Genomic DNA, 26,742 nt, shown 5'->3' with positions numbered 1-26,742 from the left:
CTACTGGTTTATCTAATGTACAAAAAAATGCATATTTATTTCCTAAATTTTTCAGTTTTTTGTTGTTTTGCTGTCTTATAATTTCAGTTTTTCAGTTCCTTAATTATTTTACTTTGCAGTTCTATAGCCTTTTAGTTAAAACTTACCTAAAAATCTACGTAATCATAGTACCAGTTTTTAATTTTTTCAAATGTAAAGCTTACATAAATTAAGTCGAAATCCAACGAATGTTTAATGTTCAATAATGTTTATCATAAAAAACACAAAACATTTGTTCTGAAAAACAAAATATATGTAAAAATCCTCGCGAATAAATTTTGTGGTCAAAATATATTACGTTGTAAAACAAGTTTTATTATTTTTTTAATAATTAATAATTAAATTTTGCATTTTGTAACGCAACTGTAAACACCAATTTCATAATTTATGAATTTGCAACGCAACGGTTTAACATTACTAACTGCATTTGTGTGTTTTGTTAAAGCGATTTTAGATTTATTCATTTTTTCGTGTAGTTTTTCCCCAGTGCATTAACTTTGACACGATTATTCAAAATTTTCTCGAAAAAATGAGATTTGACTTGTTGAGTTGCACATGGGGTGACCCATCTAGAAATGTTGTTTAACAAAACCCATTGTGAGTATAATTTGGAAATTCGGAAAGTTCACCGTGCCGCAATTAATCCGCCACCACCTGAAATGCCATCAGGTAAAATATCGCCGAATAAATTGCCGCGAGTGATATTAAATTCTCCGTCAAGCCGGCTTTGTTTCGTTTTGGGGGAAAACCTGGGTTCGGGGGACTCACCCGATGAGAAGAAGAGCGCGGTCCAGCACCATACAATCGGGGCACTGCTCATAGCTGCCCCATACTATCAGAACACCATCACACACAAGGACGAGTCCCGTTCGACGGCCACACACTGACTATTCCTGCGAGTCCTGCTGCCATGCGAGAGGGATGCGCGCGACCTTCCTGCAAGGGGTGCGAAGTCGAGGTGCAGCATCTCCGTGCTCGATATCTTCGCATGGACACAACCCGCAGGAATTTAACAATACCTTGATGATGGGGCTGTTACGAGCCAGAGACGCTCTAATAATATGTTAATAATCGCCCTAATCTAAGATTTACAGCATCCAAGGTGCTGATGACGTCGTAAATCATAACCGAGTGACAGAGTATTAACCTGTGAGGGTGAATTTTAATCTAAACGCAGTTTGTGACAGGCGTTTAGCTCTTATTTGTTTCGACCATAATTATGCTCTAACACAAAAATATCAGTCTGCTAGTGTTTTGAGCATTTCGAGCATCTAAGCTTATTATTTTTGCATTTTCTCTGTGTTTTACGCTATTACTTTTTTTAAATTAAGAAAAAATAAAAAACTGTGTGAGAAAGTATTAAATTTATGTCATCTTAATCTGAGCTAAGTTAATTCATAAATAGTCAAAAAAAACAATTTAATTTTTTTAGTCTTTTAACCACTTTTTTGAGTTAAAAACCTAATTGTTTGAAGCAAAACTAGTCCAGAAATCATCAAGTAATGTCAAAAATAAGCATTTCAGCCGAAAAACGACTTATTTCACAAAGTTTTCTAAAGAAAGCGCCAAACAATCAGCAAAGTTTGTGATAATTATTTGACCACTCTGAGTCAGAAGATTCCGTAATTGGGTATTTCTCTGTTTTAATAAAAAATGCAACTATTTCGCACAATCAAGTTAAAACAAATCAAAATCTTACCGAATTGTTCTAGAAACGGTGTTAAATCTGCTGTTTTTAGTGTTTATAAACACAACATTTGTGTGAAAAGCAAGTTTTTTACAAGAAAAATTGCCCAAATTGTTTAAAAAACCACTAAATACTGTCAGAAGTGATGCTGTTTTAACCTATTTTGAACGACTTAGCCCGATTTTTATTTTGCAATTTTTAATCGATTTAACTGCCTTTTGAGCGATATTTTTTTAGAAGTGCTTTAAAATACACAAAATTTAGTCAAAAATATTGTTAGGGTGGCACGTTTTTTAATTTAAAACTTAGTTTTTTGCAAAATTTGGCTAAGCTATTGTATAATACTTCATGAATAATTTGCCCAATTAACTAAATTTTTTTCAAAAATTTTTGCCAAATCTGGATGAGAAACCGGGTGTTGTTTTATATTAGTTTAATCTGTCCCTTATTTTGTAAAAATTTACTAAAACTCGCATAAAAGTAATACAATAATCATTAATCGAAGTTGATGGCATTTTGCATATTTTACTCCATTTAGCTGATTTTTGAGGAAATTTTTTTTATGTTTCACTTGATTTAACTGATTTTGGAGCAAATACTCCAAATATTAAAAAAATTAGTCAAAAATAGTGTTAGCTATAAGGATGTGGTAGAGCCTAAAACTTAGTTTTAATTCAAAACAATTTGCAAAAACTAGCCGTCTTTGCCTAATTTTAAACGTTTTTTTATTTTGAAAGACCTTGCTATAAACAACTTTCTATAAAAAATAATTACAAACATTCATTTCACATTTTCATATTTCAATCGATTTAGCTGATTTTTTGGGAAATTTTTTGAAAAAATAATTTAAAAAAAAAAACAAAATTTAGTTAAAAATGGGGTTACTTGTAAGCTTATAACTTAGTTATTTTACGAGATTTTGTTAAACTAAGCCAAAAATCAGCAAATATTGTTGAAAACAACATTATTTTCTAATTTATAAACATTTTGCTCGATTGTATCAAAAAAATAAGTTTAAAAATGTATTATTCTATTTTGCGTGAATTTAGTTAAATCTGGTCAAAAAATCATTAAACTGGATCAAAAATTAGTTTTCTTTCGTGTGCTTTACGCAAAATTAGACCAAAGTGGTGTAATTTGCTTTAGAGTTTTAAGCACGTCTATAAGGTAACAACAAATTTTTTTGTAAGATGTAAAAACTGATTAAAGTATTAATAAAAATAAGAAAGATTTAAGTCATTATTGACTGCTTCACTAGATTTAACTCGTTTTAAAACCATAGATTCGTGTTAACCTAATGTTAATTATATCAAGTTTTCTTGTTTTTCTGTTCGTATTTGAGCAAAATTTCTTTAAAAAAAAATTATTCCAAAACGGTATTTACACATTTTTTCTTTATGTTTTCAATTTAAAATTTGAGAATTTTTTAAAGCAAATTGAAAAATTATTATACTAAGTCAATAAATAAAATTAGACCGCAAGTATTGTCAAGACTTGACCAAATTTTAAGAACGTTTAGATAAATTCTTATAGGCTCTACAACACTGGAAATATAGTATTTTTGTTAAAACAGTAAAGAACATGGTTAATAAAGGCAGGTATAAGAGCTAATTAAACACGATCAGTGCGCCGAAATTTGATTAAATTTATGCAGATGTGGTCGTCACTGGCCACTATCTCGTCGAGAATACGCAAACCTAATTATCTCTCACTAAAAGTTGGCTCTTGGAAAGAGAGAAACTCGACCACAATCCAAGATAATCCACAAATTGCCTTACATTCCGATAATTCGATTAACACAGCCTTTTTCAACTTGGCACTTTCTTCGGACGGTTCTGCCCTAATTCATCTCATTTTTAATTAATAGCGACACAAGCCCTTGTAATCAAAGGCATGTCTGTGCTAAAACCACAATGTCTGAGCTTACGGCGAAATGTCAGCGGTTCGTTGACTCGCAAATGGCTTTCCTCACTCCCTTGACATAAAACATGCACACAGCGACCACAGTTAAAATTTTTACCTTTTTTCTTACACCAATTAGTAATTACAACCAACCTAAACTTTTATCTGAGTCTGAAATTGTGGTGTGAGTGCATATTTTACCCAGCGACGTTCTTACGCGAAAAATGGCACATTCACGTGAATAATGCTCACCTGCTTGCAATAAAACCCACAAAGAACGCGTGTTAAACTTAATAATAACTAATTGCACTAGAATTTATTGCAAGCTTTCAACAACAAAATGTGAGTTGTAAATTTTTTGATAAACCTGGTCCGTGTCTTTGAAATTAAGTTGGATGCACTGACTTGATCTTAAATTGGTAACACTGATTACCAATCTAAATCTTAATTGTCATTCATTGCTAAGACAAAACTTACTGTCGAGAACTTAATTTAAATAAAAATAAAAAAAAACCTTGTTCTTGTGTTTTTTTCATTTAATAAAATATCGATTCAGCTTTTAATTTAAACATTTCGTGGGTTATCATTTGTTGTGAAAAATGGCCGTATTAATTAACGACAGAGGAAATGAGCTTATAGCGGAAAATAATGGGAGGCATTAGTCATGAGACGCGGTTTAAATGAGGTTTAAAAATATTAAAGAAAAATATCTCTAGGCTAATTTTGCGCTGCGATGCTCATAAAAATTATTTGCATATTTATGCCGGTTTTTCTCATTTTTGTGTTAATAATAATAGTTGAATAATTTTTGGTAAAAATGGTGGATGCGCCGGGTAAATAAATCAGGCATCAGATTCTTGCGCTTCCGCGCATGCAATAACGGAAATGTAAGCATTTGAAAAAAATGAAAACTTCTCTCCTTAAGATAAATACAACCGGAACCAGAAAACACAACGCGAAAAAATAAACCTTCAAATTAATTAGCAAGTTTTAAATTGTTGTTTGTGAAAAATAATCGCAATGAAGCGTATCCATAAACATTAAATTTTAATTAATGCAACAAATTATCTTCTTGGAGAGCAAATATGCTTATTGTTATGCGGCAATAATAAGCTTTTGTTTCGTAGAAAATTGAGTGTCTGGCTGATGAACAAAAACTGATGTGGCTATCAATCAAGTGCCGGCAGGAAACAAACATTATATTACGGAATTAATTTAAGCAAGCATTTGTAATTTCGCTAATAAATAACCAAGTGGCCGGAAATTTGCCATTCTATTATCTATTTTTTTTATTGCGCTTAGTGTAAATTTCCCGATTTGAAAGAAATAAGCAAAAAGTTTCGCAACTAAACAGCGAATTTGAATTTTTACCCAGCCATTGTTTTTTCCATTAAACGCGATGTTAAGTAAACAATTCTTCCAACTAATTTATTTACCACTCGATTTGCATTTATATTAAGCAAGGACCCGTCGTGCTAACAACTAAAATATTTTGCGAATTTGCACGTGGTTTTTGTGAAAGGCCAAGGGCGGTGAATTAACTATTTCAAAGGGTTTCGAATAGTTTTCGCAGAGTTAGCCACCCACAACTAATTGATTTAATTAATTCAGGCCAGTTATTGACTGTGGAACCTTTTGAAATTTTAATCAATTCTGCCGAAAAATAACTGAGTTCTTGTGAAACCGCCAAACACTTCTAGGGCTTTGAGTATCAGATATGGCACGACAATAATCGATTTTCTCCTCAGTTCTGCGCACTCACTACTCAATGAGAGTGCACAAGTGAGTACTACGCTATCTCTCATTGATGCAATGCGTATGCACATTGACTTCGGACTTGCCCGGAACTCGCTAATTGAGCGAAACCGGAGCTGGAAGTCCAGTCTGTTTCCGGGAAGATATTTCATACAAATTACATAAAAATATAAAAAGCATAAAAGTTAGAAAACAAAAGTGTGCTATTGTAATGAACAATAGTAAATTAATTTTTCTACAAAACAATTTATAACTTTAAATTTAAGTTTTTGAGCAAAACGGTTTGTTCCAATGAATTCGGCGGCTTATTTCACGTATAACACTAACATTTGTTTCAACACTAGCTTACTCAAAAACCTATTTAAAAACTTATTTTAATTTGAAAAATGGTGGATGTGCCAAATTATTTGTTAAAAAAAATTCGTAACTTTAAAACTAAAAGTCGTAGAGGAAAACAGTTTATTCCACTGGATTCTGCGGCTTATTATACGTATAATATCAACATTTTGTTAACACTAACTTCCCCCAAATTTTATTTAATTGCTAGTTTTAACATGAAAAATGGTGGATGCGCCAAATTATTTATTAAAAAAAAATCGTAACTTCAAAACTACAAGTCGTAGAGCAAAACAGTTTATTCCACTGGATTCTGCGGCTTATTTTACGTATAACATCAACATTTTTTTAACACTAGCTTTCTCCAAATTTTATTTAATTGCTAGTTTTAACATGAAAAATGGTGGATACGCCAAATTATTTATTAAAAAAAAATTGTAACTTTAAAACTACAAGTCGTAGAGCAAAACAGTTTATTCCACTGGATTCTGCGGCTTATTTTACGTATAATATCAACATTTTTTTAACACAAGCTTACTCAAGATTTTATTTAATTGCTAGTTTTAACATAAAAAATGGTGGATGCGCCAAATTATTTATTTAAAAAATTCGTAACTTTAAAACTAAAAGTCGTAGAGGAAAACAGTTTATTCCACTGGATTCTGCGGCTTATTTTACGTTTAATATCAACATTTTTTTAACAATAGCTTACTTAAGATCTTATTTAATTGCTAGTTTTAACATAGAAAATGGTGGATGCGCCAAATTATTTATTAAAAAAAAATCGTAACTTCAAAACTACAAGTCGTAGAGCAAAACAGTTTATTCCACTGGATTCTGCGGCTTATTTTACGTATAACATCAACATTTTTTTAACACTAGCTTCCTCCAAATTTTATTTAATTGCTAGTTTTAACATGAAAAATAGTGGATGCGCCAAATTATTTATTAAAAAAAATTGGTAACTTTACAACTAAAAGTCGTAGAGCAAAACAGTTTATTCCACTGGATTCTGCGGCTTATTTTACGTATAATATCAACATTTTTTTAACACTAGCTTACTCAAGATCTTATTTAATTGCTAGTTTTAACATAAAAAATGGTGGATGCGCCAAATTATTTATTTAAAAAATTCGTAACTTTAAAACTAAAAGTCGTAGAGGAAAACAGTTTATTCCACTGGATTCTGCGGCTTATTTTACGTTTAATATCAACATTTTTTTAACAATAGCTTACTTAAGATCTTATTTAATTGCTAGTTTTAACATAGAAAATGGTGGATGCGCCAAATTATTTATTAAAAAAATTCGTAACTTTAAAACTAAAAGTCCTCGAGCAAAACAGTTTATTCCACTGGATTCTGCGGCTTATTTTACGTATAATATTAACATTTTTTTAACAATAGCTTACTCAAGATCTTATTTAATTGCTAGTTTTAACATAAAAAATGGTGGATGCGCCAAATTATTTATTTAAAAAATTCGTAACTTTAAAACTAAAAGTCGTAGAGGAAAACAGTTTATTCCACTGGATTCTGCGGCTTATTTTACGTTTAATATCAACATTTTTTTAACAATAGCTTACTTAAGATCTTATTTAATTGCTAGTTTTAACATAAAAAATGGTGGATGCGCTAAATTATTTATTAAAAAAATTCGTAACTTTAAAACTAAAAATCGTAGAGCAAAACAGTTTATTCCACTGGATTCTGCGGCTTATTTTACGTATAATATTAACATTTTTTTAACAATAGCTTACTCAAGATCTTATTTAATTGCTAGTTTTAACATAAAAAATGGTGGATGCGCCAAATTATTTATTTAAAAAATTCGTAACTTTAAAACTAAAAGTCGTAGAGGAAAACAGTTTATTCCACTGGATTCTGCGGCTTATTTTACGTTTAATATCAACATTTTTTTAACAATAGCTTACTTAAGATCTTATTTAATTGCTAGTTTTAACATAAAAAATGGTGGATGCGCCAAATTATTTATTTAAAAAATTCGTAACTTTAAAACTAAAAGTCGTAGAGCAAAACAGTATATTCTACTGGATTCTGCGGCTTATTTTACGTTTGACATCAACATTTTTTTAACAATAGCTTACTCAAGATCTTATTTAATTGCTAGTTTTAACATAAAAAAATGGTGGATGCGCCAAATTATTTATTAAAAAAATTCGTAACTTTAAAACTAAAAGTCGTAGAGCAAAACAGTTTATTCCACTGGATTCTGCGGCTTATTTTACGTATAATATCAACATTTTTTTAACACTAGCATACTTAAGATTGTATTTAATTGCTAGTTTTAACATGAAAAATGGTGGATGCGCTAAATAATTTATTGAAAAAATTCATAACTTTAAAACTAAAAGTCGTAGAGCAAAACAGTATATTCTACTGGATTCTGCGGCTTATTTTGCGTATAATACCAACATTTTTTAACACTAGCTCACTCAAGAACTTATTTAGAAAATTATTTTAACTTGAAAAATGGTGGATGCGCCAAATAATTTATTTAAAAAATCATAACTTAAAAACTAAAAGTTGTAGAGCAAAACGGTTTGTTCCAGTAAAATCTGCGACTCATTTTACATATTATATCATCTTTTCAGAAGATCACTTTTTTGCACAAGGTTGCTAAAGTTGATCAAAGTATCATAATCTATCCAATCCGCACTAAAATTTTGACTTGCTAAGTCCGACAATAAAACAGAACAGGCCTTAGTTCCTTGGAACAAGACTACATCTTAATTAAGTGCACTATTACAAAGCTCCTCTCGTTCCACTTTTTGTCCAAAAAAGGCGTCTGTGAAAGAGATGAGAATTGCTGGCGTGAAAATAAGATTAAATTTTCATTAAAATCGCGTCCACGCGAAATGGATGGAGCGCAAATTATTCATAGATGAAAATCAATTCTGTGCTAATGTATCTGACCCAGTTTGGGGCACGGACACCTTCCACGATTAGACGTCTAATCACTGGTGACACTAGTTGCGTGTGTAATTCAAATCTACGCGTTTTAATAGGGGTTTAATAACGCGCTTGAGGCAGGTTATTGATCCGCATTTCTCATCGGACTGATTTTATTTCATTCTCATCACCAGGAGCGGATTTTTCCAGGCTGGGAAATCGCATACGTGACTAACAGGGCAAAGAGAGGCTCCAAACTTAGTAGTTGCTCACGAAACTGATAAACAGGTGTTGTAATAAATTATCAAAGTTGAAATATTTTTTTGCGTCAAGATTTGGGCTTCGGGGTATTTTGATTCGCTCTTCAACTAAGATTCTTTGAATAAACTGAACATACTAAACAAGCCGTTTTAAATGTAGGAAATGAAAGACGACTTTCCGGCCTTTTAGCCCGCTCTGCCATTTTCCTCATAAATATTGAAGAGACTGTAGCATTAGTAAAATTGAAATCAATACTACACTTAGAGCAGTGAGCTCTCTTTGTCAATTTATAATTGTGATATACGCTGACAGTTTTCTAATGAATATAATCGCCAGTGTAATTAATTTAATTAACGATATATCAATTATAAGCCGCCGCGTAATCTGCCGTACTTCGCCCTTTATCCTGAATTACTGCCGAAAGGACATACATGACGTGCTCTACGCTTTACATGTCCTAGTGTTACCGCGGATAATTATATAATATTACAACAGCAAAGCTTTCAACCGAGTTATTGTGTCGATAACAGGCATTTCGAGGCCCTTTTCAAACTCACCCTCGCTAAATCGGTATAATCGATTTCATTACAGCCGGATTTTTGGGAAATTGACTTGTTATGGATCGACCAACACAAAAATATTATTCGCTGTCTCAATATTTAGTTCAGAGTAATTTCAGAATGAAACAATAAACTGGCCCGACTTCTTCTATTTTTCGGTGCAGTGTATTTTTAGGTGCGAATAAAATGCACTAATTTGACTGCGAGTAGCGTGGCAAAAAGCACAAGTGCAAACAAAAATAAATAGACACTGTGCTTTCCGTTTTAATTAAAAACCATTAAAAGAAACACAAAAAAGAAAAAAAAATATTAATTTTTCTGTTAAAAATATTTTATAAAAATTATATTATAATTAAATTAACACAAAGTATTGCCAATTTAGATATTATACAGGGTTAGTCAATAATGGGTTATTTCCGAATATTTTTAGATATGCAACCAATAATACTGATTCCAGCTGACCAGATCGAGTATATTTAAAAAATTCAAAATTAATCCACGATTATAAAATTAAAATTTTATTTTTAAAAGAAAAAACCAATGTTGTTTCAATTAATGTTTTTAAAAATCTAACAAATTATCCAAGTGGAAAGTGCAATTAGTATTTTTGGTTGCATCTTAGAACATGTCATTGACTTAGCCTGTAGAGGCTTTTAGGTGTGATACAAACGGCATGCAAATTGCAGTGCTGTTATTTGTATTAAAAAATTGTAAAAAGACAAGGAAACAAGATTGTTTAAGAACATATTGAAATGCATTTTTTGACTAAAAACAATGATTTTCTCTAACTTGTTTCGCTCAAAATAAGTTAATTTTTTTATTAAATTTTTTTCTTAAAAACAACAAAATGGCTTGAAAATTGGTGTAATAATCGTCAATGGTCCAAAATAATCGTTTGACTTTGGTCAAAAACGACTTTTTTGCTTCATATTATTTCATATGTTAATTTTTGACTCTTTTTTTCCAAAACTTTCTTGAAAATTTTGATCTAAAACGACAATAATGTTTGCAATTTTTTGTTAAATGCAGTGTTTTTTACTTTGCCTCAATGGCAAGGAACATTTAATTGGTTGATATTGCTGAGATGGAAGTGGCTATTTTTTACGATAAGTGACAGTTCTTGTCAAATTTTTGATTGCTTGTCCTGTTACCAACCCATTAGCAAAAAACACAAAATTATAAAAAATAATAATTTTTATTTTTTTAAGATTCGTTACAAAAAATATTGTACCTAACTCGTTTTGAAAGCAACTTTCTACGTTCGCACTTCATGCAGCACTCGCTGCGCTCGTGCAGCAAACAAAGTGCTCATGTGGGAAATTGCACTTTCCTAACTTGTTAGGTAAATAACTATTGTATCTCTAACACGAAACAAACGCCACCCAAATTTTTAATTTAACCACAAACTGTCGTTTATTATTCTGCAAACTAGGCAAAAGCGTTACACATATTAGACAACATTAAATCGTGAAAATAGGCAAAAAGTTATTTCTAGCGCAAAACTAATTTGAAACTTGTCGGTTTGCCTAATCCCTCCAAAATTTTAAACTACTTTGGCGAGTAATGGGCAACTCGATTGAAATCCGGCCAAATTGGTTCTTGAGTCTGTTCCATTAGTTTGTATTGCATCAAAGATTATATTCATCTTGCAAACACTCTGAAAGCTCCTTCCGTGCTGCATTTCTATGAGAGGAGCTTGGGAGCGTGGTTACCAATCAGCAAATCTACAGGTAAGAGGGAACTTTGACAATGCGCTGTGTTAATTGTAACGTCTGCCAGCATCTGATTCAAACTTGGGTGCACACGGTTTTGCACGTAAAATTTTAATAAAACGTTTTTTGCGGCCAGTGTTTCGTCGATTTGCTTCTTGTTTGCACACAAAGTGGATTTTGTCAAGGCGGTGTCACGACCACACACTGCACCGCATTTGATGTTTATACAGTGCTCGAGTTCGGTGCAGTTAGAGTGCACCTGCGAGCTATTTAGATCAATCAATCAAATCTCCTCAAAGAAACTCAAATCGGATTGTAGCGAGACGAATTTTCGTGTATTATTTCTCAAAGGAGTCGGCAATATTGCGAAATCCTCTCTAACTGGAGCAAAAATAAAATTAAACACAAACACTTGAACAATATTGAAAAATTCTGTCGTGCAAGTCACGGAAGTACCGACGTTCAAAGTAAAACAATTTTAGTTTACGTCATTACGGAGAAATAGAATTTCGCTCGTTTCGCGCTGACTTTCTCCATTTCCCGGAGTTTTGTTCGATTTTCATAGGCACTGGGGAGAATAACAACAACTTGGAAATTTTGACTAGGCACTAGTTAAAAGTCTTTGTTTTATGGACGGGAGTATCGACGGGCTGTCTGAAGGGGCTATTGATTCGTGTTTACCGAATGTAAAGCTTCCTGCTTAACCGCGCGCTTGATGAAGTGAATTCTTCCCTCCCGTGCCGCAAAAAATGCTTCTTTTATACTACGCATTCAAACAACTTACTCTACCCTCAATAATTCAATTAAGCCAACACACCGGCAAAAAATATTACAATTTATAATCCCCTCTGCAATGATGAGGACAAAAGAAACCCTTTTGTTTCAACTTGGCAGCGAGAGCAATTAAAATAATAAAATCGTAACTACTGCGTTATCAGCCTCTGTTTGAATGCTTCTTTAAAACAAACAAATTTATATCTTAATTGAACATCTCGAGAGCGGTAGTTCTTTGAGTAAACAACGACGGAATTGTCGATACTGAGACAGGGCAAAGAAAAACAAAAACTGGACAGAATTAAGCAATTCGTGACCTGCACAACAAAAGAGAATTAAATTTTATTGTGTGGAAAACCTGTGTAGAATCAGCTAAGAAAGACGCGAATAAATGGACTTGAACCGAGGACGAAAGCGGAAATGAAATGACTTAAAACGGCGCCTTCTGATTCGTGTCAAAAAGTTCGTATTTCAGCGAGTCGACATTTAAAACATAAAAACGTTGAGATTTTTTTTTAATTTTGTACGCTTCAAACATTCTAAAACAACTTAAAACTATTTAAATAAAAGCGAGAAACAAGAAAATACTAATTTATTTCAGCGAAAATCATGCGATCTTTTTTGAAAAAAAAGCAATTGTTAAAAATTAATGCATTTAGGCGAAACAATTACAAAAACTGTCGTTTTCGACCAAACAGTTTTTTGAGAATGAAATAGTCAAAAATTTAAATTAAGAAAGTAAAATTAAGTATGTAAAAAAAGCTGGGAGTTGTCGTTTTTGGCCAAAGCGGTAATTATTTTTGCTATCTTAAACAGTTCTGTTTGTTTATAAAAAATCTTTAAAAATTTTTAACTGAAAAAACCTTTACTATACAATTATTTTCAAGCGATTTTTGTAAGAAAACCAACTTTTAGCAGAACAAGTTGAAGTAAATAAATAAGGAAAAAAATAAAAGTTTTTTGTTAAGCATTTCTTTTTAATTACTACAAAATTTTAAATCAACATTTATTGCAAAATCAACGCTTCAATACTGTTCTGGAGGTATTTCAAGTGACATACGTTACAGCCCATAGACTGTAAGTAAAATATTGCAAAGTAACTGTGGAAACTTGCACCTGACTAAGAAGTGCTACTTGCAATAAAAGATATTTGTCAGTAAATAACAACTTACAGAACAGGTATTGCTAAAAATATGTTTTTTGAAGGTAAGTGATATCACTATACAGGTATTTCAAGTTCTACCATGAGAATCTCATTAATTATAACAGATACAAAGTCAGTTAAGTTAAGGCAAAGTTGCGCATTTTTATGGTGAAAGAACTTTTGATGTGGCATTTTCAGTTTTTGAATTATTTAAAAAATAAACACAAAGATTATTTCTAATTTTGGTTAAAAACCAACAGAGCTTGACGTTTTAAACTTTGACGTTTTGAAAACACGTTTCTACAAAGAATCAAATCTGGTATTCAAAAATAAAATTAACTAAACGCCCTCTGGTGACGACTTTTGAACTATGTCGAAAACAGTAACGAAATTTTCGTAATTCCATATTTAATTGACATCTAATGAATTGTTCAACAATTTTGCGTGTATAGTGTTAATTACTTACAATAGAAAAAATTACTTTAAAAGTACGTTGACTTTGGTTTTGTAGTTTTTCGTGGTATAAAGTGTTTATTGTTGGAACTTGAAAGTGGATAAAAAGTGAAAAATATTTAAATTTTGATTACAAAGTGTTATCAAACAGTTGTCTAATTAAAGATTATAAGGAATGGATCACAGCGAACACAAAGTTTGGCTCAAGAAACCAATAAATTAGTGAAGTGTGTGAATTTTAGGTTAGAATTTTCCACAGAAAAAATCATGAAATGCTGCGGTAAATCTACAAAACTACAATAAAGATTAACAACTGCTGATACATTTAAACGTAAATTATGCCAAAAGGTAGGCTTTTCAATGTCTTTGTAATAATTTTCCTATAAAGAAAGTGAACCAAACAGTCATTCGTTATTCGTGTTTTCCTCGTCATCTCTCATTTGTCAACATAAGTTTCTTGCATCATAGATACAATAATCATTCCGCATATTTAATGCAATAATTGTGAAGCCCCAAAATTCGTACAACGCTTAAAATATCCGAATAAACATTTTCCCGCCATTTATGGTTACTGTTTTCGACCTAGCTCAGTGGCGCCCCCAACGGTAATTTTACTTCCGAATTGTTTTCTTACTGTCAGAGTTACAACTACTAGTTCCAACACTTACGACTATAGTTTTTCTTATAGACACTATTTAAAACTAAGTTTATAAATAACTACGGTAATAATAAATTAATAAATAATTTATTTCAAAAGCACAAATGTAAGTGCGGTAAACCGGCGCCTCCACCATTTTTGAGCTTGTGCATTTCTAGCCACACTTACGAGCACGCATAATTGCTAGCGCGTTGTACCCTTCCATTAAGTACCTAAAGACCTAACAAAACTCTCTGAGAAAGATAAATTTCTGTAATTACTAAAGGCAGAATAATAGCCTTGCGTGCCTGTTTATCTCATTCCATTCACCCCAACACGCCATATTCAAATATTTTTTAATAAACTAAAAACGGCACCTGGAATTAATTGCATCATTTATTGCCAGGGATAGTGGAAATGAGCTCTTGTCGTGCCGGTAGATTAGACGATAACCCGCCGACTTTTCTTCAGGGATTTTCTGCTCTTTTATGTTAAACGCGAAAAGTGTTAATTCTGGCAATAAAATTTTACGCTTTAATGTTTAGTTGAAGTAATTTATCGAGTAAGTTATTCGGGAGTAAGAGGCGAACACCGCTCATATACGAGTATTTCCCATGTGGCTAATGTTAAAACGTTCGTGAAGCAATATACTAATTGATAAAGCGTAATTACCGCAAGCGCCTCCATTACAAGTTTTTTATTTCGCTGGTAATTTAGTAATAATAAAGCAGCGAAAATTTAAAATAACGCACGCTTGATGCGCACATTATCGTAATGAATGGAGTTTCAACGCTGCGCAAATTGCCGCCACAAAAAGACCAACGCTTTTCTCGCATTAATTAAACTTATTCAAAACCGTATTTATTCGAACGCGCTAATTGGACCCGACCGAGTTTAACTTAACCGCTGATTAACCGACCCAAGCCACAAAAACTAATTTTTACAACCAGCACTACTGTAATTAATTTGTGGGTTTTATCGAAAAGAATGGAAATTCTGCTACAAGTGCGTGAGTCTCTGCGCCTTGGGGTGTTTATATTGAGACAAAATGCGAAACTTTGCAGCGCCAAACTTTCGTTAGCTTAATAAGCTTGTAGAGCTTCAAACTTGTCTAATAAAAATTTCATCTAGTAAATTAATGATCGTGACATTGTCGTAGGTTTTGCGCAAAATAATTCATCCGAGTGTAAATTCACCTAGTCTGCGAAGTTTTCTCGTGTCAGAAACAGCTTTAACTGTCGTGTTCCCACCGCACCGCTCTTTAATTATTTATCGCCAGTTTTCGAATTAATAGGCACAAGAGTGGCGATTTCGGGTGAACGCACGCTTTCTATTTTATGATTTCGATTACTACTTCTCTATTATCTCAACTCGCACCCCATTCTCATGAATATTTCCGCCGAAATGGCTTTTCTAGATGGAAATTTTCTGAATCTCGCCGAACTTAGTCTTGTATACAAGCGTTTTACCTGGAACTACCTCAATTTTGCAAAGCCCGTTTCAGCTCCGTTTAGTAGTTGCCAAGGCTGCAGCTTTTCGTCGAAATAAACTGCAGCCGCTTAATAATTCACCTCACAGTTTTCAAAATTGGATAAAATATTCACAAACATGTAGAAAAAGTACCAGAACGCTCCGATCGCACCCTTTATTGTTGTAAGAGGGTTCGAATTAAATTTTGTTTATCTTTGGCAAACAGGGCACAAACCACCTGTAACCAGCTTTGTTCCCAACATCTCGACGTTTTTGTGAATGCAATTCAGCAACTAATCATTTTTTTTTTTCAATAAACGTGAAGCGATCAGGCGAGGACGCGTCTAAATGCTGCCTTATTTCGCGATAAAATTCAAATTTAGTTCATCGATTCGGTTTCCGGAGACGCTTCGCAAGAATACGAATTAATTCACTTCGGGAGTTATGTGCATTAAACTAACTCTCTCGAGTAATTAGAAAATTGTAACTGCTAATCCATGTTAGCAGTTTAAAAATTGGATTGGGAAACACTTTTTGGTACATTGTACTTTTGTCGCCTTGTGCGTGTGTGCACGTTTCGTCTTTCATCTACCGTCACGTATCTCATTCGGTTAGGGCCGAAAAGCTAAGCTTGTTAAAAGTTCGAGGAAACGAAGACTCTTGCTGATAATGCCATAAAGTTTGCTAGCGCCAATTACTCCCCCAATCAATATGCATTCCGAAGATGCCTATTTCAGCGATAAAGAAGGCATTCCGTCTGCATTTCTAATGCGATTTTAATCCTTCTAGACTTTTATTTAAACAATTACACAGCTGCTTCCACTGTACTTTAGAAAACGGTAATTCTAATGCAGTTATCAAAATATTAAAGAAAATCAATACGATGTTCTTTATTGTTATTACGTTTGTTTAACAGTTTAAATATTTCCTACAATGAAGCAAAACTGACTCCTCAGAAACACGGTTGAATTGCAAGTTACTTTTTCCGAAATATAATTTACAACTTCTAAAAAATGGTTTTTCAAATCAAATTTATACTAATCTAAAGTTTTATTAGCATTTTTTGAATTACTAAGCTAAGGTATACCGGGTTCGTCAAGTTTTACACTCAGGCACTTTACACCTCTTAGAAGAGAGGAAAAAAATATGAAATAAGCATATTCCACTGCACTGATATCCAATCTCGCTAGGAAAAAAAATATTTTTTTCTATTGATTTATTTGTCCATTAAAAAAAAAAACATTTGACCAAAAAATCACATTAGCTGTTTTTTACATCAATGGATCGGAAATACGAAATAAAATTATTCTGCAAAAATTTGACTTGAAAAAAATCGTTAGAATTGGATTAAAAGCCATTTTGATATTATTTATCGGAAATTTCAGTATAATTTATGAAGGACAAGATTGAGTAGTAATAAATCTTCGCTACAAAAGGATCCACTACCTACCCCAATAACAATAATGACGGTCCCATCGGGCGGTTTTAAAGCCAGGACCGGAATAAGCACACTAACGTGTTAAAAATGTTTTTATTAAAAAATTACATCAGATGTTCAAATTGATGACTGTTTTGGTCTAAGCACAAACAAATTTTTCGTTTACAATTCGCATGAACCCTTGCCGTAAGATTTAAAGATTAACATTCCATTTAGAGTAAACGGATAAAATAAATGGTAATTCGGGCCTGAAAAATTCTTACCAGCTGCCTCAACTTTCAGACCCAACAATGATCGCGTGCCAATTTTACAACAAATGTAATAAATTTTTGAAAACCACCATCCTGGTGGAGACCTTTTGTGGAAGTGATTTACAATTTTACCAAAATTCATGGGAAAAAAGCTGCCCCAATACCAAAACAGAAATTAAAAATCAACGACACATTTTCTCATAAATTTAATTAGGCACTTCGATGCACTACCTCAAAATACACCTATGGACCAAAGATCGTTGACATTAGACTATAATTAACTAAGCGAAAGTGAAAAAACACACCATACAAGTAATCATTTTAAAAATTGGTCAAATCGTTCTTCTATACAATAAAATCACATACGATTTTTTTTAGAATTTTAGATAAATTACAAAGTGGTGAAATGTGCCTGAGTGTAAAACTTGACGAATCTCGTATATTCGTAAATATTTTACCTCAATTTTTTCGTCTATAGTTTTTTTAGTCATTTTCCTATTTTCTATGCAGTACTTTTAACAAAAACTGTTTATCCTAATTCTTAACCCTTTTTTTGTCAGATTTTTCTAAAAACATCAAATTTTTGGAAAATAAACCGATTTTCAATTTTTTTCGGTAAAATTTGAAACAGCTAATAAACTTATAATAGTTTACCTTATATTTTTATTTTTTGTTTTTTTGGTGTTTATCATAATAATTACAAAATTAAACGAACATTTTTTCATATTAAAGAGACAAGTTTAAAAGTATAACAATGTAATATCTATTCAATTCACTCAAAAAGCAACAATAACACGGCATTTTCTCCTCCATTTTCAAATTAAAATTGAAAGACAGCCCAACCAATTTCCCAAACTTGTCTCATTTGTCAAACATGACACGCACTTTGTCGCTGCTCTTCGTATTAAGTCTAATTACCAAAATACTGGCCGAAGACGCCCCGGCGAAGGGCCCCTCCGACCCTGGCCTTATCCAGCAAGTGAACCCCAACTACGACGCTGTTAAAGGCTTGATTTGCTACCAGTGCCATTCCGTCTCGAAAGATTTGCAACCCTTGTGCGAGAAATCATATTTTCGACACGCAACTCCACAGGAGAAGTACAACATGTCTTTACAGTGCCCCAGTTACCAAGGTTTGTGTCTACTCCCGTAAAGTGACCCGAAGTGAGATGGCTTTTTAGGAACGTATTGTTTCACGAAAATTTTAAAGTTAAACCGACATGTTGAAACGTTCAGAGGCTGCAGTGGCCCCAAAGACATAAAAGGCAACGATTTGAAGACCGGCTGTATGACCACGAAAAAAGAAGTCCTTTGCTTGTGCGACAAGAAGTTCTGCAACAGAGCGGTGGGGTGTGGGGGTTATGCGGTGTTAAGTACAGTTATTTCGTTTTTAATTAGTTTTTGTTTGATTTAAAACGAGCTAAACCAAATTTCCCGCGTGAAGGAACGGTGGTCGCCGGAATTTTGCAACACGTTTCGGTGAAATAAAAATGGGGGAAATAAAACACCGCATAGTATTGTAGTTTTTTATTTATAGACAAATGTTTAAAACATTACATTTATTTAATTAAACGTGATTATTGATTAATTTTACAGTTGTGGGACGTGACTTTTGACACTTCCCAGTTCTGACATCTGAGGTTATGTGCCTCACATTTTTTCCAAATTAATAAGAAAATTAGCCTTTTAGAATGTCGAAAGTAGCCGCTCGAATGAAAACCTTGAAAAAGGTTGTCGAAAAGGTGAAACACGGCAACTTGCGGACTAATATTCCCGCGGGAATGGCCGCTGCCGGGCCCCCATTGGGGCCCATGTTGGGCCAAGTCAGCTTCATCCCCTAGTTTATTGTCACTCTAAACTTATTCAGTTTTTTAGAGAGGTATCAATATTGCCGCGTTTTGTAAAGATTTTAACGAAAAAACCAAAGACATTAAAGAAGGAATTCCGCTCCCAACCAGAGTTACAGTGAACCCGGACCGGAGTTACGAGCTTGTGATTAACAAACCCCCGGTTGTATTTTTCCTAAAGCAAGCCGCTGGTATACAACGAGCGGCAATGGAGCCAGGTACTGAAATTTTTTAGTGATTTTTTTACTTTTGGTTGTGTCACAAACAGGCAAAGAAATTGCGGGTAAAGTGACTTTGAAGCACGTTTACGAAATCGCAAAATTAAAAAGTGTAGACCCGACTTTAGAAACGAGAAGTCTGGACGATTTGTGCCAAATGGTTTGTGGGATTGCCAGGTCTTGCGGTATTGAAGTCGTGCGGGACTTGGACCCTGAAGAATACGGTAAATTTCTCGCCGAAAGGAAGGAAATAGTGGAACAACAAAAGAAAGAACTGCAAGAGAAAAAGGAGGCTAAAATGTTGCGGACCGGCTAGTCGGCCCGTTTTGTTATTTTTCGTAGACTGTTGTGTACTTTTACAAATATAATTATTTAAAAAAACTACGTGTTTGTTGTAAAAATCGAGTTCTGGTTTGGTTATGAAAATACAACCTACAATTTTGACATTTGCCGCATGTTGGCCAATCAAGAAACAAAAAATTTGATACAAAAAACAACGTTGGGACACCTCTGACTCAATAAATTGATCAGAAGACTCGAATTTTTTACTACTCGTACTTCTTACGCAGTTATTAATTTATTTGGACCGATGTTTGCCAAATAAAATTAAATCATTTTGAGTCGTCACGTTGTCGCCCTGGGTATTTATTTTGACACTTTCAAAGGGGTTTAGGATGTCTTTTGGCAAGAGATTTATTCGCTTTTGTAACGAAAATGTGGTCCTGATTGCGGGAGTTGGGATAATAATAAGTATCCACTGGACTTGGAATAGGTTACAGAATATACCAACACTGGTGGACCCCTCCGAGAAGAAGGAAATGCCCGTTATTCTTGTAAGTATTGAAGTTGGGGCCACTTTTTGTGATTTGTATGATCTATTGAAGGCTGCAAGATACTTGAAACGGAAAAGTGTGGAGAAATATCACGAATTGACAGGGACTGAGCCAAAAGAGCAATGATTTTGCCACAAATTCAAGCTTAAAAGTGTAAATATTAATAGAAAATGTAAATAAATTAAGTCTTTCAAACGCGTTTCTTTCCGCCCCATTAAAGATTTTGTAATTTTGTTTTATTATTGGTTCTCATTAATTATGTAACGAGGCTTTTAGCTAGTTCATGTTTTTGTACGGTGTCTAAAATTAATATTTTAGACGAAATGTTACATTAGTTGTACAAACGGTTAATGTTTAATTCTTCTCATTGTCCTACTAAAGGAATATTAGAACGAATTAAATCAAGTGTTGTATTAATAACAGCACAAAATAATACCCATTTCTGAAATTCACATATGCAACACTATATACAGATCCTACATTTAGATGGTGGTGTTACAAGCTTAAGAGCCGGTTTACAGAAAATTTTAATTGCAATTAAATTTTAATCGCGATTAACTTGACATTTGTCAATGCATTTTAAATGGCAACTCAATTCGAATTAGTTTAATTTCGAATTAAATCTTAATTTCGCTTTCTGTAAACCGACCCTTAAAGTGTAAATATTGATTATTTATTAATGTTGCTAAGTTAATTTTGATTCGGCGGCAGCAATAAATTTGGACTCATTTTTTATTCCTCTCAACATAAGTACAATGCAACGATTACGCTTAATTCTACCTCTAAAATATAACACTTTAATTTTCAAATACACAAAATAGAGATTTGCTATGATTTACTTCGAAAAAAACGAAAGTCTTTGTCATATAGTCGGTAAATGGTCGATTTTGGATCGTTGATTATTATTTTGTTTCGCCGGACTTATCGGTTTATTTGTCGTTAGTTGAGGTAAGGAGGTACCATTGAGTGAATTCTGAAACAACACACAAATAACCGAAATTTGCGTTGGTGGCCTTTTCTTACTCGTGACCTGTCCCTCGACAATTTCTCGAAATTTTGCGAGTCGGTTTCATCCACTTTGAAATTAAAATTTTCGAAATAGTCGTGCGTGAGAAGCATATCACAGGTCCACCGTTTCAGAGGGTCTTTATCCAGACATTTCTGAAACACAGTTATTGAAATTTGCACAACACGGCTCTATAAAGGTGAACTTTTCTAAAACGGTCCGAATCGAAATCATCTAAAACATAATTACACGTTATTTCTGAGAGCGTATTTTTTGTTTAATATCTCCAAAAGTACGAATCGTAGAACAAAAATCAAGACAGATTTAAAATCCTCGGACAATTTTACGTCAAATAGGCATACATTTGATACACATTTTCGCTTATTGTGTCCTTGAGGATTTTATTGATCGGTAGGTAAATGTTAATTGTTGTTTTATTCGGATAATTTGCACAATTTTGACTCAATTGCTACAAAATTTTGCCCAGAAGTAGATAATTCATTAGTGAAAAGGAGTACAAATTGTTATAAATCAATTTTAATTTTTTTATTTTTTATTAATTTTTTGTGAATCAGAAAAATTAAAAAAGAAAGACCATATTTCGCCAAATATCTCCAAAAGTACGAATTGTAGAACAAAAGTGAATACAGATTTGGAATCCTCAAACAATTTTACGTCAGACAGATATACTTTTGAGATAAAAATTCAGTCGTTGTAATCTTCATGATTTTTTTTATTGTAAAAATTTTGACCAAGTTGTTTTATTTGAATTCTATGAACATTTTTGACTCGACTGCTACAAACTTTTGCTCACAAGTAGACAATTAACTAGTAAAAATAATGTTTACGAGTCGTTTTAGGTCAATTTTTTTTAATTGATTTTTTGAAAGTGTGTTTGAAAAAACTAAAATCGGCCATATTTCGTCAAATATCTTCAAAAGTACGAACTGTGGAACAAAAATAAAGACAGATTTGGAATCCTCAGATAATTTTCCGTCTGAGAGACACTGAATATTATTTTTGACTTTTTCAAACACTGTACAGTAGCGCGTTGATTACTTTTTTGCGGCCGATTTTTAAAAAATGAATAAAAATGGATTACTTTTAAAAAATCTATCGTGGTCTGGTTGCACATGGGCAGCTTGACCTCCAGCGGCACCATTTGCTGCGGCACCGGCAGAATAACCCCTTGGAAAAAATCGTTATTCTTGAACGCTTGCATGTGCCTCTGCAAAAGGTCACCAACCGTCGATCTGATAAGGTACAGTTGATCCACATCGGATTTCCCCGGCCAGAGCGCCTCGCCTTTCACCAATTCGGCCAGAACGCAACCTAAACCACAAATCAAACCCCATCACTCCTCCACCCATCACAAACCTATGGCCCAGACGTCCACCGGAGTCCCGTACTGGGTGTCCCCGACCAGCAGCTCCGGGGCCCGGTACCAGCGCGTCGCCACGTAGTCCGTGTAGTTCTCGCCCGGACTCAGCATCCGGGCGAAGCCAAAATCGCACAGTTTCACGACTCCGGAGCCCGTCAGGAGGATATTCTCCGGCTTGATGTCCCGGTGGATGCACCCGTGGTGGTGGCAGTAAGCCACCGCCTGGAGCGTCTGCCAGATGATCTGCTGGGTGAGCAGATGGGGGCACCCCCTGGGGTAGCGCTCCAGCTCGTTTAAAACCGTGCGTTCGCAAAATTCGAACACAAGGTGCAGGCGGCGCTTCCGCCGAAACACTTCCAGAAGGTTTACCAGGTTTGGATGCTTCAAATTCTGGAAATTGCGGTTATTGATGGGTTTCTGGTCCAGTCAAATAAACCTTTAAGCCAAAATATTGGAGATTATTTACATAAAATACTATGAATTATTCAAGTGTTTTTGACTCAACATTTTGACTGAAAGGCTATTTGACTGGCCACAGTGGGCCCCACTTTGAGTAGTCTTATTTCTCGAAGAGCAATTTTGCGGATCAGGGGGTCGTCCTCGCTTTCCGCGAATTTTTTGATCGCCACTATTTCCCCCGTGTCGCGGTTGCGACATTTGTACACAATGCCGTAGCTCCCTTCACCCAATTTTGCCAATTTCTCGTAGCGTTCCATGACTTTGGACGAGGTGCGTGTCCTGCAACAACTTTTAGGTAAAGAGAAATGAGTTGAGTGGATGGGGGACCAGTAAGGCGCGTGTGTGTGCATCCAAACCCCTGCGATTTTTTCGCGATGAGTGCAGTCGACTAAATTTGTAGGCAGAGTGGTGAGAGCCATCATACGTTTGCATATTGACGAGAATTTTTTACACCCGCTTCCCGCGCTCGGAATACATTTACGGCATTTCAAATTTGAAACTGGACGAATACAAGAATAATTTTAACACTGGTTGTCATTTGTGACGATTTGTCAAAGGTTGGCATGCGACCGTTTTGCCAAGGGCGTAGTACAGGGTTTTTTCGGGCCGTTTTGCATATTTCTGCAGCAGTTTTGCGTGTTATTTGTTTATTACACGTTTTGCATAATTTCTGCGTTTCTGAGCTTACATTTTATTATTTCGTGTCGTCGTTAATCAAATTTGAACATCAGCTAATCCTCTTATTTGTTCAGGGCGGGCAACATTGCGTAATTAGCACAATTTCGTCAAAAACACACCTAAAAATTGTCTTAAAAAACCACAAAATTTGAACGAAGTTAATGTTATTTTAGCTTGTTTTTGAAGAAGATTTCTTCAAGAACTCTTAAGATTTCGTCTAAAATGGGTTATTTTTACCTTTTTTTGAATCTTTAAGCACGTTTTTGAAGCAAATTCCCTCAGGTTTTATTAAACAGACATCCGAAAACAATTATGAAGTGAAAATGGTGTAATTTTTTAAATTGATGTTATTAAAGCCTGTTTTTCTCAATTTTTAGTTTGGTTTTGAACAAAAATTCGTCAAAAGATCGATAATCTATTGTGAGATAAAAGTTATACGCGAATAATATTTTTGATTTTTGTGTTTTTATCACGTTTTTCAGCCAGATAAAGGCAATTATTTTGCAGAATTTTGTTAAAAACAGGACAAAAACTTATATATCATTACTTTTTTCTTCTTCAAACCATTATTTTTACAAGATAAAAAAAATTTAGCTTTAAACGTTTAGTTGCTGAAATCAGCTGTTATTGATTTTTTCTGCAAGGAGTAAGTTAATGTGGAAATAAGTTGCCTGGTAGAAAATTAAGTCTGATTTGTGCTATGTATTAGCTTTTTGATATCAAATTACAGTTTTTATTGTTATCAAAGATATTAATTGTATGATGGTACTTACCTTTGTTTGATATTTTTTACCTCAAAAACGAAGAAATAAATACAAATAACTGTACAAGAACACGACATCTACAATAAGTTTTTGAGTATAAATAAGTAAAGTTCCGTGCTTTTAATAATGAATGAAGCAACGTGTTTATTCCAATTTATTTCGAAATAATTAATCGGGAAACAATGGGTTCGATTAAAGCAATTTTCAGCGAAATAAGATTTATTATTTACGACCTAATCATCAAACAATGTGAATCAATGAAGAAACATTATTTATTACAATCGAAGGTCAGGGATATTTGTGGTCATTGAATTTTTTTGGGGTTTGAGCCTTTTTTTTTCAAAAATTGTGCCTGTGATGCGACTTATGTCTTACCTTTTGGGGAGTAGCTGCAGTTGGTTTCCGAATAACCAAAATTTACTACCATTAAACCATTTCTCCATCCGACACGTTCCTCGCCTCGGCAAGAACTGGGTGCCTACCATTGTTGATATTTAGTTGCCATGACGATCTTACCATCATATTGGAAAACTAATCACATTTAACTTTTTTCAAACTCTTTACAATTGCATGATATTGACACAATAATTTTGACCCTATCACCATGAAATCTACAATTTGGTGGCGAATTGTTCCGACACGGAAAACGCCACTTATTGGATGAATCGATTCCTGATAATCGATGGGCCTCAATTATTCACCCATAAACAAGCCCGGAATATTAAATTCATAATTATCGGACCTTGCGTTCGATGGTCAAAAAATCTCTTGTCCCAATTGTATTCCATACTCGGAATGTGATTAAAATTCCTATTTTCCCCAATTTTTTTGTTCATAATCAATTATTTAAAAATCATAGTGACTTCAGTTCTATTTCGTTGGTGGTAGTTACATAACTATCAAATCTATCCTTGTCTGTGGCCTTACACCCGTATCTATTTATCTCCTTCTACCTAGGACAGGTGAATTTGGTGGATTTGGGCCCTTGGCCGGACATTTTGTGGACTTTAACATCGAAAATAAATCGCTGAAAATGTTGTCTCGAGCCGCAATTCTCTCCGGTAAGTCTTCTCAGGGCCCCCTTTTTGCCCTTGACCCAGAAATTTTGCCCTTGAGTCACAAATTTCGGGTTCGTGAGACCTAACCTAACCTTATGTAACAGGGCAAAACTCCCGTGCTTTGGTGGCCTACGCCTCCCGAGCCAGCAGCGCGACCGCTTCGGGTCAGGACTCGAGCAAAGGCCCCCTTTGGCAGCGACCTGTGAGTAGCAATGCGAAAGTGACTTGCGCCCCAATTTTTGGTTTAGGTCCGTCAAGAGCCAGGCAAAGTGCGAATGGGGTTCATTCCGGACGAGTGGTTCACGTTTTTCTACAAGAAGACAGGGGTCACGGGGCCCTACACTTTCGGCTTCACTCTGTCCACCTATCTCATCAGTAAGGAGATTTACGTGATGGAGCACGAATTTTACAACGGCTTGTCTCTGGCCATTATGTGGATCGCGGGGATCAAGCTGTTGGGGCCCAAACTGGCCAAGGCCTTGGACAAGGAAATTGACGTAAGTGGTCCAACATTTTTTCATTACCGAATCATAAAAAGTGGTCATATCTTTAATAAATAAAAACTTAACATTACTAAAATTATTTTGAAAACTTCGGTGTCACGTTGGGTGATGGATTGGCTGCAATGTAAATTATTTGTCCGTTACTTTATTAAAGAATTATGAAGCGGAGTGGAATGAGAGCCGGGTCCAGGACAAGGAAACGCTCCAGAATGCCATTGAAGACGAGAAGAAGAACCAGTGGAGAATGGAGGGCCAGACGATGCTGGTTCAAGCGAAACGCGAGAATGTGGCCCTTCAGTTGGAGGCCGCCTATCGTGAGCGCCTTTTGGAGGCTTACACCCAGGTTAAGAAGCGATTGGATTACCAAGTCGAGAAGCAAAATATCGAGCGGAGGATTGCGCAGAAAAATCTTGTCGATTGGGTTGTGAGGAAAGTCAAGGCTTCCATCACGCCAGATCAAGAGAAGCAAAATATTGATAATTGCATCGCCACTTTGGGGAATTTGATCCCGAAAGTTTAATTGTAATGTTGTTTGTACAGTCAACAGATTAGAGCATTACATTTTGTCTTTTATTTCCTTTTATTTAATAAATTTTCTTTACTCATTTCGTGAAATGTTAATCATACTGGAAATTAGGTACCAAAACAACGTTCAGCCCGTGTCA

The 26,742-nt window shown here is 34.3% G+C and overlaps 5 protein-coding genes across 18 annotated transcripts in view; 3 read left to right on the top strand and 2 right to left on the bottom strand.

The window, feature by feature from the left end:
• Dscam4 (Down syndrome cell adhesion molecule 4) overlaps nucleotides 1-943 on the bottom strand; it is a 94,391-nt gene extending 93,448 nt beyond the window's left edge. For all 10 annotated transcript variants that reach the window (XM_064355843.1, XM_015981426.2, XM_064355844.1 and 7 more), the window contains exon 1: nucleotides 808-943. In XM_064355843.1, the coding sequence (XP_064211913.1) occupies nucleotides 808-859 (52 nt within the window). In that variant the 5' untranslated portion in view covers nucleotides 860-943. The remainder of the gene's footprint in view (nucleotides 1-807) is intronic.
• A 17,185-nt stretch (nucleotides 944-18,128) lies between these two features.
• On the top strand, nucleotides 18,129-18,872 carry LOC103313561 (hypothetical protein). Its single transcript, XM_008197103.3, has 2 exons — nucleotides 18,129-18,463; nucleotides 18,512-18,872. Exons 1-2 carry the CDS (start codon nucleotides 18,205-18,207, stop codon nucleotides 18,742-18,744), a joined length of 492 nt encoding a protein of 163 aa, XP_008195325.1. The 5' UTR covers nucleotides 18,129-18,204; the 3' UTR covers nucleotides 18,745-18,872.
• Nucleotides 18,873-18,930: 58 nt separating this feature from the next.
• Nucleotides 18,931-20,423, top strand: mRpL11 (mitochondrial ribosomal protein L11). Its single transcript, XM_967878.4, has 4 exons — nucleotides 18,931-19,153; nucleotides 19,206-19,395; nucleotides 19,446-20,228; nucleotides 20,280-20,423. Exons 1-3 carry the CDS (start codon nucleotides 19,022-19,024, stop codon nucleotides 19,709-19,711), a joined length of 588 nt encoding a protein of 195 aa, XP_972971.1. The 5' UTR covers nucleotides 18,931-19,021; the 3' UTR covers nucleotides 19,712-20,228; nucleotides 20,280-20,423.
• A 519-nt stretch (nucleotides 20,424-20,942) lies between these two features.
• LOC661805 (uncharacterized protein) lies at nucleotides 20,943-25,166 on the bottom strand. 5 transcript variants are annotated; one of them, XR_010333579.1, is made up of 7 exons: nucleotides 24,892-25,166; nucleotides 23,164-23,362; nucleotides 22,612-23,005; nucleotides 22,337-22,566; nucleotides 21,440-21,468; nucleotides 21,252-21,389; nucleotides 20,943-21,201 (listed from the first exon to the last, which is right to left on the bottom strand). XR_010333579.1 is itself a non-coding variant. In XM_008197104.3 (6 exons), the coding sequence occupies exons 1-6, from the start codon at nucleotides 24,999-25,001 to the stop codon at nucleotides 21,091-21,093; spliced, it is 1,182 nt and encodes a 393-aa protein (XP_008195326.1). In that variant the 5' UTR covers nucleotides 25,002-25,157; the 3' UTR covers nucleotides 20,943-21,090. The 5 variants fall into 5 exon arrangements, 4 of the variants coding, with proteins under 4 accessions (XP_008195326.1, XP_008195327.1, XP_064211878.1 ...); XM_008197104.3 differs by lacking the exon at nucleotides 21,440-21,468 and having other exon boundaries at nucleotides 24,892-25,157; XM_008197105.3 differs by lacking the exon at nucleotides 21,440-21,468 and having other exon boundaries at nucleotides 23,164-23,353; nucleotides 24,892-25,156.
• A 251-nt stretch (nucleotides 25,167-25,417) lies between these two features.
• ATPsynB (ATP synthase, subunit B) lies at nucleotides 25,418-26,683 on the top strand. The gene is made up of 4 exons (XM_967983.5): nucleotides 25,418-25,577; nucleotides 25,679-25,776; nucleotides 25,823-26,071; nucleotides 26,232-26,683. The coding sequence occupies exons 1-4, from the start codon at nucleotides 25,550-25,552 to the stop codon at nucleotides 26,595-26,597; spliced, it is 741 nt and encodes a 246-aa protein (XP_973076.1). The 5' UTR covers nucleotides 25,418-25,549; the 3' UTR covers nucleotides 26,598-26,683.
• Nucleotides 26,684-26,742: the final 59 nt, after the last annotated feature.

This window comes from Tribolium castaneum, chromosome 3, assembly GCF_031307605.1.
Source record: "Tribolium castaneum strain GA2 chromosome 3, icTriCast1.1, whole genome shotgun sequence".
Taxonomy (NCBI): domain Eukaryota; kingdom Metazoa; phylum Arthropoda; class Insecta; order Coleoptera; family Tenebrionidae; genus Tribolium; species Tribolium castaneum.
Note: the sequence above shows the minus strand (reverse complement) of the source record. Positions and strands in the feature narration are given on the sequence as shown.